The 19,024-nt window shown below is 42.5% G+C and overlaps 4 protein-coding genes across 11 annotated transcripts in view; 3 read left to right on the top strand and 1 right to left on the bottom strand.

Annotated features, from left to right (window-relative positions):
- The window catches only part of zmiz2 (zinc finger, MIZ-type containing 2), a 21,058-nt gene extending 13,398 nt beyond the window's left edge, over positions 1–7,660 (top strand). For 5 of the 8 annotated variants that reach the window (XM_031875137.1, XM_031875134.1, XM_031875136.1 and 2 more), the window contains exons 11-20: positions 84–162; positions 247–378; positions 477–582; positions 809–966; positions 1,435–1,502; positions 1,597–1,665; positions 1,746–1,987; positions 2,752–2,867; positions 3,755–3,955; positions 5,571–7,660. In XM_031875137.1, coding sequence (XP_031730997.1) covers positions 84–162; positions 247–378; positions 477–582; positions 809–966; positions 1,435–1,502; positions 1,597–1,665; positions 1,746–1,987; positions 2,752–2,867; positions 3,755–3,955; positions 5,571–5,678 — 1,279 coding nt within the window. In that variant the 3' untranslated portion in view covers positions 5,679–7,660. Of the gene's footprint in view, positions 1–83; positions 163–246; positions 379–476; positions 583–808; positions 967–1,434; positions 1,503–1,596; positions 1,666–1,745; positions 1,988–2,751; positions 2,868–3,754; positions 3,956–4,515 lie in introns of all 8 variants that reach the window. The other 3 variants (XM_031875140.1, XM_031875139.1, XM_031875135.1) reach the window with 3 other exon arrangements.
- A 92-nt stretch (positions 7,661–7,752) lies between these two features.
- On the top strand, positions 7,753–11,488 carry LOC116398651 (peptidyl-prolyl cis-trans isomerase-like). The gene is made up of 5 exons (XM_031875141.1): positions 7,753–9,092; positions 9,543–9,573; positions 10,353–10,441; positions 10,545–10,717; positions 10,836–11,488. The coding sequence occupies exons 1-5, from the start codon at positions 9,024–9,026 to the stop codon at positions 10,969–10,971; spliced, it is 498 nt and encodes a 165-aa protein (XP_031731001.1). The 5' UTR covers positions 7,753–9,023; the 3' UTR covers positions 10,972–11,488.
- A 433-nt stretch (positions 11,489–11,921) lies between these two features.
- LOC116398649 (peptidyl-prolyl cis-trans isomerase) lies at positions 11,922–14,077 on the top strand. The gene is made up of 5 exons (XM_031875131.1): positions 11,922–12,066; positions 12,199–12,229; positions 13,269–13,357; positions 13,472–13,644; positions 13,731–14,077. Exons 1-5 carry the CDS (start codon positions 11,998–12,000, stop codon positions 13,861–13,863), a joined length of 495 nt encoding a protein of 164 aa, XP_031730991.1. The 5' UTR covers positions 11,922–11,997; the 3' UTR covers positions 13,864–14,077.
- Positions 14,078–17,459: 3,382 nt separating this feature from the next.
- dusp26 (dual specificity phosphatase 26) overlaps positions 17,460–19,024 on the bottom strand; it is a 4,805-nt gene continuing 3,240 nt past the window's right edge. The window contains exon 4 of the mRNA XM_031875130.1: positions 17,460–18,553. Coding sequence (XP_031730990.1) covers positions 18,342–18,553 — 212 coding nt within the window. The 3' untranslated portion in view covers positions 17,460–18,341. The remainder of the gene's footprint in view (positions 18,554–19,024) is intronic.

Below are 19,024 nucleotides of genomic sequence, written 5' to 3'. Positions count from 1 at the left end.
TCTCTCTCTCTCTCTCTCTCTGATAACCTCACCCAGTCTCTCTCGCTCTCTCTCTGACCGCTGTGTTGTGTCGCCCCCTGCAGGCCTGATCTGGAGCTGCAGTTTAAGTGTTACCACCACGAGGACCGACAGATGAACACTAACTGGCCTGCCTCCGTTCAAGTAAGTGTTGTCCGCTTTTCTTTGCATTTAAAGGTAAATAAAGATGTACTTGTCTTTTAATTGACGTCATATTTTCCGCCTCAGGTGAGCGTCAACGCGACTCCTCTGTGCATCGAAAGAGGCGACAACAAAACCTCCCACAAGCCCCTGTACCTGAAGCCGGTGTGTCAGCCGGGACGCAACACCGTGCAGATCACAGTAACCGCCTGCTGCTGTGTAAGGAGCTCTCGCTTTCCCACAATGCAACGCGTGTCTACCGTTTACATTTAAACACATCAAATCCCATTTTAAGCCGTTTCCTTGTCTCTTTCCAGTCCCACCTGTTTGTGTTGCAGCTGGTCCACCGGCCGTCCGTCCGGTCCGTCCTGCAGGGTCTGATGAAGAAGAGACTCCTGCCGGCCGAGCACTGCATCACCAAGAGTGAGTTCACTTTGATCTGAGAACATGTGAAACACATCTAATATTAACACAGATGAGAGGAAACATACAGGATTGTATTTCAGTTTTCTGAATAGTGGTATTTCTGTCTTAACTTAAATAAAAGATACTTCTTCCACCAACGTGCATATCAACGCAACCCTACCTGCAACCCTTTAGTTTTCCCTGGAGGTTGTTTTTTAAAGAAAATCTGATGTTTCTGTTTCAGTAAAGAGAAACTTCAGCAGTGGGACGATCCCCGGGACTCCAGGTCTGAACGGAGAGGACGGCGTCGAGCAGACAGCGATCAAAGTTTCCCTCAAATGTCCGATCACGTTCAGACGGATCCAGCTGCCGGCCAGAGGGCACGACTGCAGACACATACAGGTAAACACACACACACACACACACACACACACACAAAAGGTCTGTAACGGTTCATGGATTCGTACGGAGGTCACGGCAGGTACATTGATGCACGTAATGCAGAACCAAAGTAGGAGTTCTGCCTGGCAACGTTTAGCCGGTACGCCGTTGGCAACATATGCTATTAACACATATGAGGTGAGGCGGCACAACGAGCTGATTTTTGTGCGAGCGAGTCGGTCACATCGTGGCGAGCGCAAATGAAACATCAAGAGCTGGACGACCGGCCTGCAGGTTCCCCCGGTCTGCTGCATCAACTACGGAGAGAGAACTGAAGAACCAAACCCTGACTCCTGTGTACCTTACACCCCTAAAACAAACCCCTGTACATGCAGATAACTCCGTGTTTTTACTCACTTAGAACCGGTTCCTGCTTAGAACCAGGTTTCGGGGGCGTCCCTACTCACACTGATGTCTCTTAATTCGTAGTGTTTCGACCTGGAGTCCTACCTGCAGCTTAATTGCGAAAGAGGAACCTGGAGATGTCCTGTGTGCAAGTACGTTCTGCATTCAGGTCTCGTTGCACCTTTTTCTAGAACCAGAACGTCTCCGCGTGAAGCGTAACCGCGTGTTCATTTGTTTGGTTCTCAGTAAAACGGCGCTGCTAGAAGGGCTGGAGGTGGACCAGTACATGCTCGGGATTCTCGTCTACATCCAGAAGTAAGTGTGTTTAAAACATGGAGTTCACGGGAATGGATTCATTCTCAATGTTCTGACCCTTCTGCGTCCTCCTCACTCAGTTCTGACTACGAGGAGATCACCATAGACCCGGTGTGCGGCTGGAGGCCGGTGCCCGTCAAACCGGACCTGCACATAAAGGAGGAGCCCGACGGTCCGGTGCTGAAGCGCTGCCGGACCGTCAGCCCGAGTCACATGGTTCTGCCCAACGTGATGGAGATGATCGCCGCTCTGGGTCCGGCCTCGTCCCCCTACCACAGTCTGAGCGGGGGGGGCCGGAACACGCCCGACTACAACCGGCCAGGTAGAAAATACTAATGCTACGCTGTACAAATACTAATGCTACGCTGTACAAATACTAATGCTACGCTGTACAGATACTAATGCTACACTGTACAGATACTACACAATGCTATACACAATGCTATACTAATACTACACTGTACAAATACTAATACTACGCTGTACAAATACTAATGCTACACTGGAAGAATACTAATGCTACACTGGAAAAATACTAATGCTACGCTGTACAGATACTAATGCTACGCCGGACAGATACTAATGCTACGCTGGTTACAAGTGAAAAAAAGTATGGAAAAGAAAATGTACTTCAAATAAGAAATGTGAAAATCAAATCTGTAAAGTAACTAAGGTAAAGGAGTAAAAAGTACAATATGTACCTCTGAGATGTAGTGAGGAGTATAAAGTAGCATAAAATTAAAATATTGAAGTACAAGTACCTCAAACTTGTATGGAAGCCCTTTTCTGCCAATTTGATGAAAAAAATGTTGGTCGTTGAGTAATTGTAAACAAGTAATCGGCTTGTTTCTCCAGATAAAATATAGAATTAAAAACCACCAAGATATTAAGTGCGTCTTAAACGGGACATAAAGTCATATATATATATATATATATATATATATAGTACACAATCAGTCAGATCCTCTCTTAGATGGGCGCTGACCCAGAACGATAGTTGAAGACGTCCTCTGAAGCTCCACAGCTGGAGGCGTTTTCCCTCCTCCTGATCAGCTGTTTTTAACTCTTGTTTTGTTTTTATTTTAGGGAGCCAGGGATTCTCCAGCCAATCGGGATTCACGGACTTCCCCAACACCCCCGGCACCCCGACGCTGGGAGAGTACTCGTCCTCCGGACCTCCGCTCCCCTATCAGCCCGAGCAGGTTCCACACTTTATCTTTACTCCTCCGTTAACAAAAGAAAAGCCTCTTCATGTCCCTTTTCTGTTGGCTTCACTTCCTTTAATGGACGAGTCGACCACAATGACACAATGACGGCCTGAGTATGAATAGACAGCAGCCTGAGGGGCTGAGGGTCTTTAGAGGTAAAAAATAAACTCAACCAGTGAAGATAAAAGAAGAGGGATGTTGAGTTCTTTTTCTTTATTACATCAGTAAATCCCTCAAAAATACCAAAACCAACAGTGAATGTAGTGAAAGAGGTGCTGAAGGACCGCTTGTGTTTGCAGGGATTCACACTTCTTGTTAATTAACTATTTAGGTTTTGTCTCGTAAATTTACCACTTTTAACCTCGTAAATTCAGATTTCTTTCTGAATATTACCCGCCGTCCCCGGCTCTGCGATTCATTCATTCTTCTTAATTCTAAAACAAATAGATAACCGTCGTTTTTACCCTCTGTGTCTCCTTTTCATTCTCTCATCACGTCTCTGCATTAAACCCAAAGAACAACAGGATGTTTCTTCTAATGCGTCCCCGTCGGTTCGGTTCCTTCCTTCCTGGACCTGTCGGGTCTAAAGGCTCTGACAGTTTGCCGCTGCATTCGTCACCAGCACTGACTGTCTCGTCCTTCTGGCCCGTGAGCTCAGTTAAGAGCTTTTAGCTGAAGCTGAAGTAGACAAACACTCCTCTCACACCGGCTGCCTCAGACAGCCGCTCGGCCGTCGCACACTTCTGGTGCTCTCAAGAAAAACACCAACAAGAGCTCCAGGCGCCGTGTTGACCCTCTGTGAATCCAATGTGTTGTTGTTTATTTAATTACCATAAAATAAAGATCCTCTCGTCTCTGTTGTGTCTCTTCCTGATCTCCAGACGTCTCACTCTGGACGAATCGAACACGCCCACAGCATCCTGCAGCAGCACGGCTCGGGCGTCCACGGTAATCAGGGCCTCGGCGACGCCGGCAGTCCGCTGCCGCAGCGGAACGTCGGTACCCAGAATGCCCGGCTGCAGAGCGAGGGCCCCTTCGTTCTGGGAGGCCCCGGAGGGGAGGGCGCCGATCACGCACTAGATGTGAGTGTAACCGACCTGTTGATCATGTGATGGGAAGAGCTCAGAATTAAGGAGTCTGTTTGTAAATTGAGGGTTTATCAAACTATTAAAAATACCGATACCACTCTCCTACTTATTGTAAATACGAAGCCGGTTATCTTAGTTTAGCATAGAGACTGGAAACGGAGGGAAACAACTAGCCTGGCTCTGTCAAAGGATAACCAAACCTCGACCTGACAGCATCTCTAGATCTCCCTGATTCAAAAAGTCATATCATCTGTTTAATCTGAACAAATCCCAAAGTGTAAAAAGTAGAATTAGATGTTTTGTGGAGCGTCATGTCCCAGATTATGTGTCAGATTATTGTACAAAATATTCACTTCTCGTGACAGATATCTGAAGCCGTGTTCCTTTGTTTTCCTTCCAGTTGATCTCCTTTAACTTCCTCTGTTTTGTTTAAATAACTCGGATATTCTCTCAGATTAAAGTCTTAGATTTTCGAGAGAAAACTCACAAATTTACGGGAAAAAAGAAACTCGGGAAAACTTGTGTATTGTTTTTTTTTTTTTTTTTTTCTTAAGGACCCACATCACTTCACTTTGCACGGTTGGATCAACACCACAAACACCTCCGGTAAACACTGCGGTAATGTGAGCCGCCGAGTGCAAAATATATGAATTATATTAGAATTCATTCATGTTCAGAAAATAACACAAAAAAACCGAACATGAAAGAAAACAAAGTGTGTTTTGCATCTTTCAGGACCTTCTAACCAAAATAACTCTGCTGGCTGGCGTTACCACGGTGTTGCATCATTTCTCACTTCTTTTCCTTGCAAATGTACGACTTCATTTATTCCTTTGATCTTCATGAATCAAAGACGATCACTGAGATCTATAATCTCTGTAACGCGGTGCTTCTTGGCCAAGATGGCCGCGGAGAAGTTGTCCCACATTTAAACACACAGACTAAAAACAGGTGAAAGGTTTTTAAAAACTACGTTAATAATCTCAGACGATATTCAAGATTTTTGTCTAGTTTTATTTTTTTTCACTTGCAAATTTGTGACTTTAATCTCCGAGAATATTTAAATTTCTTCTCGTAAATTTACGAATTTAACCTCAAAGAATTAGTTTTTTTTTCATTTCAAATTTCATCATCTCTGAGAAAGTGTTGTTGTAAATTTTATTATTTAATCTCGGATTATTCCAGATTATTTTTTTACGAATTTGTGACTTTATGCTCTCACTGAATATTTAAGTTTCGTCTCGCAAATTTACGATTTAGATCTGAGTTTTTCTGAAGGTTTTTTTCTCGTAGATTTATGACTATAATCTTCAAAAATATTCAAGTTTTTCTCCTAAATCTACGACTTAAATCTCAAAGAATTGATGAGTTTTTTTCATCGCAAGTTTATGACTAAATGAATTTACAACTTTAATCTCAGAGGATTTGTGAAGACTACGACCTCCTCTGGCTGCGTAATCATCTCTTTGGTTCCTTCTGCGCTCTAGTACACGTCATCCTTCAGCGTTTGATAAAAGCATCTCTCTCTCTCTAACCTCTCAGTCCGGACTCTTAAACCTGTGAACTTGGTGTTTTGATTTAACCTTAAACTCTGTGCCTGTCGTTGAAGCTTCTTCCTGAACTGACGAACCCGGACGAGCTGCTTTCGTACCTCGGCCCCCCCGACCTCCCCAACAACAGCAGCGACGACCTGCTGTCTCTGTTCGAGAACAACTGACCGCCTCCATCTTCCAGCCTCCGCTTCGCCGTAGCCCCGCCCTCATTGGTTGAAGACGACGCCCACTTCCTGTGTGTGTGTGTATAAATGCGTGTGTGTGTGTCAGTCTATCTTTTAAAGCGTCCTGCTGTACTTTGAGCTTCATCCCGTGCAGCAGGATGCAGAACACTCTGCAGACCAGCATTTCTAAACTATAGCACAAACCAGCGGCTGAAGGATGTGAACGCGCAGTATTTAAGTTCTAGACGGCCGTGGTGGAGGTGGAGGGTAACGGAAGCCGTTTGTGTGGATGTCAATGGAACGTTAATTCAACAGTGGTTCCCAAACTCCCTTTTTTACTGCACACGCACATTCCTGGTAGATCGCCATCTTTCTGCCGTTTACCTCAAATATTCAATCATCAACATTGTGTTAAAGTTGCCAGAGATGTAAAGTCCTTTCTTGTAATATTTTACCCCCCCTGCCCCGCCCCCTCCTGATGCAACCTCCCAGTTTGGGAACCACTGCATTAAAAGTAAAAGCTCGTGATATTCTTTTATTCTTCTATATTAATATTAATCCCATGAAAAGACCAAAGACTCTCATTTCTCTGATTGTGCCTCCTCGACTTCGTTCCTCGCCTCCTCTCCTCGCGTCTAAACGCCTTTACAAATTAAAAGCACGTAAATATGCAAGGTATTCTCCTTTGAATATTATATATCTAGGGCTTTTATTGTGAAAGGTCTGCGCTTCCCTTCGCGGTTGAAAGGAGTAATAAAATATTCACGTTCTTTCTGAAAGAACGACAAAAACAACAGTTTAAAAAATATCTATTGAAATGTAATTAATCGCTTAAAAAAACAAAGAAAGTGTAAAAGCCTTTAAGATGAGAGTGGAGGAGGCAAGGAGGGAGGAGTCAAGGGAACAGACATTTAACAAACTGATACTGCGGAGCTCAAGTTGATTAAAGCCGTCGGTTCTTATTTATTCATCTCTAAAAGAAACCAGTGATCAGTGATCTCCTGAAGCAGCTGATCTCTAGCTTTGTTGGGGACTATTTTCAGCGGCGGATGAATCCACATGTGGTGCTCTAGTGAGTGTTTGTGTGGTTGAGTCAGAATAAACTACAGTGATGATGAAGATGATGAAGGGACAGCATTGGTAGAGTTTGGATCTTTTCGTGGGATTAACAGAAACAGAATATCACCAGATGAAGACGTTGATGTGAGATAAGGGCAGCGAGTAAAAGAGAAAAGATAAACAGATGTACAAAAGTATTTCTTTTTAAAACCCTGAGGTTTGGGAGCGCTGAGGTCCTTCAGCACTGTGAATATATAAAGAACCGCTCCCGTCTCTCCGTCGGGTTCCTCTCCAGCATCCTGTAAATGAGAACCGCTGTGTCGTGGCTTTTTCTGCCATCTGAAAGCTCTTGGTATGTTTTTAAAAAGGTGTTCTGGACGTGTATAACCCATCCGCGCTTTGGGTTTGTGTACTGTGTAATCGGCTGTTTTCATTAGAGAACGTGTGTGTATCAAATGAATTGTTAATCATGGTAATTTTAATGTTCTTTAGTTGGATAATGGATCATCGTTGGCACTGTATACATACTGTATGTTAGAAGAATTATAAAGCGATTGTAAAAAGGTCCCGCGGTGACGTGCAGACGTGCAGCGCCGCAGTTAACGAGGAAGACGTCTTCTTCATACCACTTTCTAAAACGCTGACGTTTGTGTTTTTCTATGAATGAGTTCACCGTCGTGGTCCAACAAGAAAGAAGTGGAGCAACACAATAATGTTATTATATTTGGGAAATTATGAACTTATTTAACTGCAAATTTGCTAGAAAAAAGAAGGAAAACCAGTTTTTTAATATGTAAACTATTCCACATATTTTGTAACACATTGTAATTGCCATTATTTTCTATTTATTTTTTAATCATAATCGTCATTGTACCTGCAGTTACCTTGTCCCTGAACCTCAGAATTAAATCACTTTATCTGAACACGGTTTGTTCTGGTGTTTCTGAGACGTCTCATGAAGTGATTCTTTATACGTTATCAGCTTCTTCTTCTTCAGTATTTACTTGTTCTGCTCTTTGTTTGAAGATATTTAAACTTGTACTTCTCTACATTTATTCTTTACAGCAGCGTAAAACTCTCTCTAAACTTCACGCGGTTTCATTTCATCACGTTTGAGGCCAAAGGGATAAAATGATCTTATATTAAAACACATTTGTGTATTTTTACTGCAGAACAAGTACTTGTACTTTTGAGACTTAAAGTAGAAAATACTTTACTTTCAGTAGAATCAGAATCCGGTTTATTGCCACAGAAGTTGTCACATGAAGGCAAATATATTTTAATTAAATAAATTAAGAACAGAAACAATTACAATAAACACATTTAAAATAAAGAAATATGAACAATGTAACTGCAGAACTTCTAACGCAGCAGATTTAATTGTTTAAACTAATTATTTGATTATTTAAATAAATTAATTGTTAATACATTATTTTTTAATCACTTTTACTTCAGTAGCAGATCTGAGTACTTCTCCCCGCTGGAGTACAAGTGAGTAAATTATTTACTGCATTTATTTATTTAATCAACTTTTGTTTTTTTAAACATATTTAAGATAAAATAAGATAGAACTTTATTAATGCTGAAGGCAATTATTGTGCCAGAGTTTCATTTAAGATTACAAAAGTAGAATAAGAAAAAAACAATAAATATAAATATATATGAACAATAGAATAAAAATAAATAATACTGACACCATTGCCAAATAGAACACAATAGCAATAAGAGTAAGGAAAGTAAACAAAGATGAATACAGGAGTAAATCATAAAGTGTATAAGAAGTGATAACACCAGAGCTTAATGAAACTAAAATATGAGATGTTATCAATGACGTTGAATAAGTAGAAAGTTATATTGTAGATTAATAACTAATATTGCACATGAAATTGAAATATTGCACCATGTTGAAAGATGTTGCACATAATGTGGTTATTATTGCTGAAAGTGTCCACGTGAGATTATCAAACATTCTTCCACTGAAAGCCTTCAGACCTGATATTTTGGGTGAGTTGGATTCTGCATGTAATAACGACAGACGGTGCGCGGTCCGGGTGGATGTTATTTAGTATTTTATTAATCATCTCACCGCTTCACACGTATCTTCGTTCCTATTGGTCCGTCCTGGAGCCCTCGCAGATAGAACGCGCCTGTGATTGGCTGTCGGCGGCTCCTCTACGTCACCGGTGCTTCGGCCCTGCAGCACATAAATACGGACCAGAATAGATTGTGTGTCGTTGAAGTGCGCATCTCCATCACGGACCACAGAACACACGCGTGTCCACAAAGATGGGGAACCCCAGAGTGTTCTTTGACATCACCATCGATGGAGCCAATGCTGGCAGGCTTACAATGGAGGTGAGACCAGCACTTCATTTCAGCTTTAAATATAGATTTATGTTTAAAAGGCCTCTGTCAGACAGTATGTCAACTTCTCTCATGCAGCTTGTAGGCTTCCATTTTGGCAGCCTTTTGCATAATATATAGCCTGCATATTGTTTATTTTTAATATCCTGCGATATGATTAATTGCATAATGAATCACATCCTGATGGAAACGCGCAGCAGCAGCACAGCTGGAAGATTAATAAACGTTATAGTGCAGTTATAACGGGCTGTAAACCTCTGGAGCAGCTTATCGCACGTGTCTCCACATATAAACACAATAATGAAAAGTCAATTCATCCATTAGACAATCAAATTCTAGTTTAAATGTTTATCTCAGCTTCTTCCTGTCGGTGCATTTAGAGTCAACCCTCCGCCTGCTTCTGTTCCTGCTTCACTCACTGAGTCGTCTTGTGTTTTGCAGCTCCGGGCCGATGTTGTCCCAAAGACTGCAGGTAAGATTCAACAGAAAGGAGAAAGCTTTATGAGTCCACTGCATGCAGAAGGAGCTGCACAGACCTGCTGAGATCAGCTGAGGATTAATTGTGAAAGTGGGTCGAGGCTGTGGGTGTGAAGGCGTTGATCAAAAGAAGTGTTTGGCTGTTTGCAGAGCTCAATGTGAGAGGAGATGTGTTGATGAGAGGAGGGAGAAGATATATTTAGTGTAGTGTGCTGGTATTAAGAGTAGTTATCTGTGCTGTGGCAGGAAGCTTTGGACCGGAGTGAGACTCTCATCATCTCAAGAGGGAACTAAATACTGAAGTTCAGCTGATCACAATGTAAATCAAAGTGACCACAAAGAAAATCAAAACGACCACAAAGAGACTCAAAACAACCACAAATTAGCTTAAAATGACTACAAAAAGTGGCAAAACAACCACAAAGGGACTCAAAGTGACAACCGAGACACAAAAACAATCATAAATAGTCTCAAACTACTACAAAGACACACGCAACAACCACAAAGAGACTTTAAACGACTACAAAAAGATGCAAAACAACCACAGAGACTTAGAATAACCTCAAAGACTCTAAACATCCACAAAGAGACTCAAAACAACCTAAAGAGACTCAAACTACTCCAAAGAGACTCAAACGATGTAAATGAAAATAGAAACATGAAGTAATCAACAGCTGTCTAGTGACTAATACTTACTGGTGATATGAACTTATTTTTTTGTATCTTAGTTGGTGTAAGTATATTTAATGAAGCGACTTGTCTTTTATTTTACAGAAAACTTCCGTGCTTTGTGCACCGGAGAGAAAGGCTTCGGCTACAAGAACTCCACGTTTCACCGACTCATCCCCAAGTTCATGTGCCAGGTACCGTGAAGGCAAGAGCTGTGTCCTGTTTCCTGCTTCGGTCACATGATGGAGATTTGATTTCTGTTGCCACAAAAATACTGAGTGAACTCTTTTATTTCAGGGCGGGGACTTTACCAACCACAACGGAACCGGAGGCAAATCCATCTACGGGGAGAAGTTTGCAGACGAGAACTTCCAGTTGAAGCACACGGGCCTGGGCACGCTGTCCATGGCCAACGCCGGGCCCAACACCAACGGGTCCCAATTCTTCATCTGCACGGATAAAACGGACTGGTGAGCTCCACTCTGGACCCTCGAGTGCTGCTGCATTCAGGTTCCAAAGCAACAACAGAAAGAGAGTGTGGTCTCGCATGCTAATCAGGCTTCCTCTTCTTCTTCTTCTGCTCTCCAGGCTGGACAAGAAGCACGTGGTGTTTGGCAACGTCGTGGAGGGCGCCGACGTCGTCAAGGCGATGGAGAAGCAAGGCACAAAGAGCGGCACCCCGAAAGCCAAAGTCGTCATCGCCGACTGCGGGGAACTGAAATAGTGCGACAAAGCTCCTCCAGTCTCCATGCACCCTTCATTATCCACGTCCCAGTTTGAGATGAGTGTTTATCTGCAGCATCAGCAGGAACACACAGAATGAACTCTTCATCCTCTGGACGTTTGCTTCCTGCGTTGATGATCGTCGTGTGACATTTTGTACCTTCTAGCCCGTTCTCTGGGACCACCTTTCTGAATAAAATGATGCTGATGGTGTAAATAAAAGTACTTGAAAGCTTACTCTTTGTCCTGTTATTGATTAACACCTGAGTTAATTAATAACATTAATCTTGATATTTTTGCTTTTTAATAAAGCAGTCACAATAGTATAATTTGATTAATGGCAGTCAGAACTAAACAAGTATTTTCCTTGTTGCAGTTGACACCTTTCACCACTAGAGGTCAGTACAGACATGAACTCTGTCGTGTTTCTCATAACTTTGTATTTTTCAGTTCTGGTGATTTAATCTTTGGTGCAAAAGTTATATTACTGCAAATAAAACAATACTTGTATTAACAAATGTGTATAAAATCTCGTTTCATGCACCTTTAAGGAGTACCTTCTTCCTCCAGAAGTACTGAGTAAATGTACTTTCAGGAGGAATATTTATATTTTATTTAAATCTTTTGACAGACACACAGCTCTAACTGAAGCACGTGTCTCTGTTTGCCGGCAGACATCTCGACATGAGGTAGGTTCACTTCCTGCACGTTGCCCTCTGGACCTCCCATCGTCCACCGCGCTGCGTCCTGACGCGTCTGAACACGACTCATTTCAAATAACTGATTTTCATGGTGAAACCCGCCCATGGTGTCGTGTTACCAACCGACAGCGCCTGGCATTAAACCCCGCCCATCGTCGTTCCTATTGGTCCATTCATGAGCCTCAAAGAAGAGCCTGTTTGTGATTGGCTGTCAGCCGCTCTGACGTCACCGGACAATGCATAAATACAGGCGAGGATAGAGAACCGAGGCGTTGCTCATTCCAGTGTTTTTCCACCATAACCAGATCTCAAGCGTGTTCGTGAAAATGGCGAACCCTAAAGTATTCTTTGATATCAATATTGATGGCAAATCGGCCGGCAGGATCATAATGGAGGTAAGATGCACGTCACGACAATCAATTCATTTTTCTCACTTTGCGTTATTTCAGCTGTGATGCGTTAAATCGCTACAATGTGTTCCCTCCATCTGCACGGTTTGCTGACGGCTTTGTGTCTGTGTTCTGCAGCTGCGCGCTGATGTGGTGCCGAAGACTGCAGGTATGTGAGCTCTGCCGAGGAGGAGGCGTCGCTGCAGCAGCACGAGCTGCGGAGCCGCTGCTCTCTCTCTGTCCGCACTCCTACAAAAGCGTTTGTGATTGGCTGAAAGTCCTCACCTGAGCGGTTAATCGTATACAGGGCGAGGCCGTGGCGGCGTGGGAGCCCGAATACTCAGTTACAGAGCCAAGTGTGGGCGGATAGTCGCACCACGAGAGCTGCTGCTGCCATTACTAATGCAAAGCCGGAAGTGAGACCACGAGTATAGGAAAAAAACTAACTCGCTCGAAATGTGCTGGTTTTAGTCAATCCCACCCGGTGGACGATGGCGATGTATTGGTGAAACTGTCCTTCAACGTTAATGCAACTACCAACAAAATAACCTGCATGATGCTGGAAGTAGTTCGTTCTATGATCTCATTTAAACCCAGTGGCCGAAGAAGGAAGTGCCTCCATGCTTCCTTTGTGCACGCAGTAGCTTAGTGGCTCAAATGCGTCACGCCGTTTCTGACATTTTCTTTAAAGCGAAGTGCATGAATGCAAAACGACCACAAAGATATTTCAACGACTACAAAGACTCAAAACAACTTCAATGACATTTTAACAACCTTAAAGAAACACAAAACTACCACAAAGAGACAAAACGACGTCAAAGAGATGCAAAATTGCTATTAAAAAAATTTAACATTATCACTAACAAATTCAAAATGACTACAAAGTCACAGGCGGCCACAAAAACGACATCAAGGAGATGCAAAACGACCCCAAGTGATGCCGTATTCCTAGAAAGATTCAACATGCAGCATCACTCGGCATGTAAAGCCGTGTTGCAGGTGCAGAGGTAGTTTAAAATCATTGATGCAAAAGAAAAAATAAAGTATTCAACCGTCCGGCTAGTGACCTCGGGTGGTTTTAATTTAAAGCAATACATAGTTTTGTTTTGTTTTTTGTTTTTTTTACTGGTGACCTCAACCTATAATTTAGTTGTATTCTTTAAATGACTGAGTATATTTAATGAAGCGACTTGTCTTTTATTTTACAGAAAACTTCCGTGCTTTGTGCACCGGGGAGAGAGGCTTTGGCTACAAGGGCTCCTCGTTTCACCGAGTCATCACCGACTTCATGTGCCAGGTAATGTGACGGCTAGATCTTTGTCCTGTTTCCTTGTTTCCACCAGTTCACATCCTGGATTTGTGATTTCTGTTGTCATCTGAGCCTTTCCCCTTTCTGTTTTCTTTATTTCAGGGTGGGGACTTTACCAAAGGCGACGGAACCGGAGGCAAATCCATCTACGGGGAGAAGTTTGCTGATGAGAACTTCGCCTTGAAGCACACGGGACCTGGCGTACTGTCCATGGCCAACGCCGGGAAAAACACCAACGGATCCCAGTTCTTCCTCTGCACAGTCAAAACATCTTGGTGAGCTCCGCTTTGACCCGTGTGCTGCTGCGTTCACGTTCAAACCAACAGTGTCGGCTCATTTCAGATGTTCCTTTCTCCTCCAGGCTGGACGGGAAGCACGTGGTGTTCGGCAGCGTTGTGGAGGGCATGGATGTCGTCAAGAAGATGGAGGCGGTCGGCTCATCAAGCGGCAAAACTTCTAAGAAGGTTGTCATCGCCGACTCTGGTCAACTATAGTGCAACACAGCTCCTTCAGTTCAGATTTAACCATTCATTATCCACATCCCATTTAATCTTAGAGATGATGTATATCTGCAGCATTAATAGACAAACACAAATTTATCGGTTTTATCACGTTTCGTTCCTTCTAATCTGATTTTCTACGACCCCATTTGTCAACAATCTGACTAAAATGATTCTTATTGTCTAAATAAAGCAAGTTTAAAAGTTTCCTTTGTTTGTCCCTCTTGTTGGTGAATACCTGAAATGTTCTTTCATTTGTGCATTAAGTGTTTTCATTAGTTTATCGCAACGTTAGAATTTGATCACAAGTGACTGTTTATACACAAGTACACATTTTACCACTAAAGGTCATCAATGCAGTATAAATCTATTTAATACAAAATGGACTACAACAGCTATGATAGTTTTTATTGTTTCTGATCAAGTACATCATTTATCAATACTCTGTTTACAATAAAAACAAACAAGTAAAAACGCAAGGTGACGTACACGTATTAAGGCATCAACGTCTCCTTTGCCAGTTTTCTCCTTCAATGAACTCAAAGTGATACAAAAATAAACCCAAAAGAAGTCCAATAGAAAAGTAAAGATATCACAAGAATATAAAGAAGAATCGAGACAGACGACCAATCTCGGCACAGAACCCACAAATGCAAAACCCACATCCGATACAGCAAAGGGAAAATATCCACGGATAGTTCACCTGTTTATCGTTTCCTGTTTGTTTTAACTGAATGGAGACGAAAAGGCAGATTCTGCTGCACCAGGACATCGTGGTTATTTAACAGAGCGACATCGGGAAGGAAGTCTGATTCCCTGAACACAAAACATAACTTCATGCCTTCACAATACCAAATACCAAATGTTATAGAAAGAATGTGCCGGTTTAAAACAACCAGGATCTCATGAAAATATCTGTCATGTGATAGGGATACAAAGGGGGTCTGATGTAGCCCCCAAGTAGCCACCTATGATGCTAATAATTTAACACACAAATTGTCCCCTTAAACCCGTGATCGAGCTTTTCCAAGGCCTCAAACCCAAATTCTTTTGGAAAATATATGCGGTGAGAAGTTAGATGAGACGATCAATACTACGCGCACGTCTGTTGTGCGGTCAAGTATGAAGACGATTAGCTTAGCTTAGCATAATGACTGGAAATGTTGGGTAACAGCTAGCCTAGCTCTCTCCAAAGTTTAGAAAAACAAGGCTATGTGGATCATCAAGGGCCGATGCTGCCATGTTAGCTTAACGTCCGTCTGTTAGCATGATATTAGGTATGTAGCCATCATCAGGCGCATATTTCAGACTACTCAGCTGGAAACATTAAAAAGTCTGCTTTAGACAAATTTTCTGCCAACTCAATAGAAACTGGTTAGCTAGAGCTAATAAAAACCTACAAGCATAAATTTGCGCCACATCATCACACCGTCGCTGTTTGTAAATGCACTTCATAAAAAAATATTGTTTGTTTGAAACAAACTGTAAAAATGTAAAAACAAGTTACACAGCCAGGCTAGCTGTTTCCCCTTTGCTTCCAGTCTTTATGCTAAGCTAATCGCCTCCTGCCTCAGCTCCATACTTAGCCCATGTGTGGTATTGATCTTCTCAGCTAACTCTCAGCAGGAAAGCGAATAAGCTCACGTCCTAAATCTTCAAACTATACCTTTAAATCTCCACAAACTGTACAAATCCACCAATCAGCTTTTGTATTTACATTTTTTCCCGCGTGTGAGCTGAGGAAACGACGTTACTTCATCATAGTGGTGGTAAATAAACAAAAACAGCACAGACGAAGACCACAAGTCACGAGAAAATATGTTTGGTACTTGAGGTAATTAATTAACAAACACATATTTGAAAAGCTGGTTTGAGTTTCAGCATCAAGACAAAACTCTCCTGACATCCAGGCAGTTGGTAGCTTTTGCGACGGCACGTTTGAGGTTATTGTCTCCCACTGAACGTCGGCTCTAAATGCTTCGTGTGCTGGCGTATTTAAGTATCACTGAGAGAGTACTACTCTGGACTAGCTAACAGTCACTGTGAAGTTGGAGTAATACACCAGACTGGAAGTTGTTTCGTAGCTTCGTTAGAGTCTGAAGCACCGTTCGGACGGGATTCATTTTTCCAGTTGAGGTGGAGTGAGTTTCTACTCGTCCCATTCTTGTGTCGCCTTGAGCGAATTTCTTCAAATTCGGCACAAACGTCCACCTGGTCATCAAAAGTTGCTGTGACCTCACAAAATAAGGCTCGAACTCATGACAATTTCACACAAATGTTTAAGATGGAACTGCACCTTGACTGGTTGGCGGCCGCATACAACCGCGAGGCGGTAATTCTAATTAAGAAAAAGGAGTAAACTGAATGTTCTAACTGAACACCAACATAAAGGCCAACTTGGGAAACAACATCACGGCCATATAAAGCCACCAGGAGAGCTACACCCCATAAAAGCTCATCAGATATGCTGTTGAAATGCCAGTTTAGAGAAAGTGTTTTTTAAGCCTATAGTACCATTAAAAGTATGCCAAATTAGCATTTAGCAGTTCCCGTTAGCAGTGTATCCATTCACGTACGGACGACTATCACCAGACTACTTTGAGGCTGAAAAAAACTTAAAAACGTGACGATTCTCAAGGACGTTCTGATTCTTTTTTTTCCAAGATTTCCAAGTGGATTTGTGGACATTTAGTCACGATGGACATAAGATAGTAATACATCTGGAAGTGTAAGACACGCTGAATCTGAAAATACGTGTTTCAAGTCTGAGTGTTCAGATCTGAGTGAGTTATGACTCTTTATCTTTCTGTTTGTCCTGCTGAATTGTCCTCGTCTTTTACAGTCCTTTCCTGTAATTTCACGATGAGTTGAACAGTGAATGTTACATTCCTCCACCTCCACCTGTAATGTCAATCCCATCCCAATGGGCTGAGGTCTCTTCTCTGCTGGGTGAATTTCAGATCGTCACACACAAGATATCCAGTAAAAAACAAAGTCAAGAAAGGACTGTGATTATTTGAAAAACACTGGATTGAAACAATACATTGAACGTGAATAAAACACGTAACAACACTGTAATACAATAATCAACAGGCTACATGACTGTGCTGGTTTAGACCTGGGCTACGACTGGAGTGTCAGTTGTTCTGAGCTCTTAATGACACTTGCTGAATGTACAAAAGTAAGTTGAGGGAAGACCTGCAAAGACTTAATCTATGGGGAAGAATCACTGAGCAAGAGTCTTCTTTCTGAGGGAGGTTGGATTACAAAAGACATGTTTGGCCCACATGTGGACACGCACTCAAAAAACAAAGCGTGGGGCCCCTTAAATCCAAACCCTGAGCCCCAAACCAGCTGATAGGAACACTGCAGATAACCTGGTTTTACTGGTAGCACTAAAGGGGCCAGTGGCAATACTGTTACATCCATTTTAACCTGGTATTTGTTGAATCCTGCACACCATCGATCACTTTAACTAATTAATTTTTCCTGGAGACCCAGGACGTATTGCTGGGCCCGCTGGAGGGAAGGGAGGCACGGGAGAACCAGAACCAGGACTGAGAGGAGCAGACTGTCAGACCCTGCTGCAGTAGAATGAGAGGTTTTCTAAAGGGAGTCTGGTGCTCATGAGAAACACCACCGCTTTAGTCCACAGGGGGCGCCAGAATCAACCTGGAAAAGAAAGTTCCTTGTAGCAACTTTAATAAATTGAGTTCAAGTGACAGACAGTTTGCAGGATTTTGAAAATATATATTATTTCATCTTCTTCCAGGATATTTTATCTCGTTTAAAGATCTTTAAAAGAGCGCTCGAGACATTTGTTTGAAATGTCCTGCAGTAAGAAAAGATGCACCAGAGATGAGACGCCACGTTGAGGGTCTCTGCAGTGTTTTAGCTGCCGAGGATTCTGTTCCTTTCTGTTCTTCTCTGTTGGTTCAGTGGCAGTGAAACATCAGGTCCAAGTGGAATGGTCTGAAGTTTGATTAAAAAACACTTCACTCTCGCATAAGAAGAGACGAGTTTAGCATGTGTGACCTTTTACAGCCAACTTATCGCCTGCGTCGTCACAGGTTGCATGTAATCAATAAACCTGACTCTTAACTGACATTAAACGTGTGTCATATCTGAAAGGATATTACTGGAGAGTTCCACTCCAGCGCTCACATTGTTTCAGAAGCTCAAACACAAATAAACAACAACATAATATAAATATATAAAAAAACGAAATAAAAAATTAAATAATAAATAAACAAATAGATAACTAAATAAATAGATAAATAAATAAATAAATTCATTGATTCCGAAGAATATCTGATATCAGATATCAGTTATCAGTCAAACCCTGCTGCCACTCAAAGCCACAGTGTCAGAAACCCACCAGTTGCTCCTAACCTGGTCCCATTACCTCTCCCAGTTTAACCCGACTAGCTGCTACCTCAGTGTGTGTGTGTGTGTGTGTGTTGAGCGGGTTTTCAGCTCTGCGGCGACGCCTTACGGCTCTCTCTCAGGATGCCGTCCAGGCCGTTGAGCTGGCGGAGGAAGCCCCGGTTGGGGATGACACCTCGGTGGTCCTTCACGGTTTTGATGGCCTCCACCAGCGTCAGGTTCTGTCGGATCATCAGGTAGGCCAGGACCAGCGTGGCCGAGCGGCTCACTCCCACAGTGCAGTGGACCAGCACCTTACCTGCACACACAATATGAACGTTAATCTGTTGTTGGTTTATTGTTTATCTGTCACAACTTTACAGTCCTGGTTCACTCGTTTACAGAGAAAAAGCTGTAAAAAGCCACTCAGGAGGTGGTGGAGACCAAAAACAGAGCTGAAAGAGAGACATTCTCATTCCCGACTCGTCACACACGAGATGCTATAGGTTTAAGAGCAACGTGTCAAACTATGATGAGCTGTTTTAAACAGGTGGTTTAGACTCATTAGTTGGGTTAATCGTTAACCATCAGAGTGTCAATAAAGTTTTATCGTTAACCATCAGAGTGTAAATAAAGTTTTATTGTTAACCATCAGAGTGTAAATAAAGTTTTACTGACTCAGTAGATCATGTGTTTCTAGTCTCTGATCTCTGATCATGTTTCATTGGAAACAACCAATCAGAGAGAGCTAGTAACGTTAGCAGCACCGCTAACGGCTAACCAACAGGAG

This window comes from Anarrhichthys ocellatus, unplaced genomic scaffold, assembly GCF_004355925.1.
Source record: "Anarrhichthys ocellatus isolate YVR2014 unplaced genomic scaffold, GSC_Weel_1.0 scaffold87, whole genome shotgun sequence".
Taxonomy (NCBI): domain Eukaryota; kingdom Metazoa; phylum Chordata; class Actinopteri; order Perciformes; family Anarhichadidae; genus Anarrhichthys; species Anarrhichthys ocellatus.
This window is presented reverse-complemented; position numbering and strand designations above follow the sequence as displayed.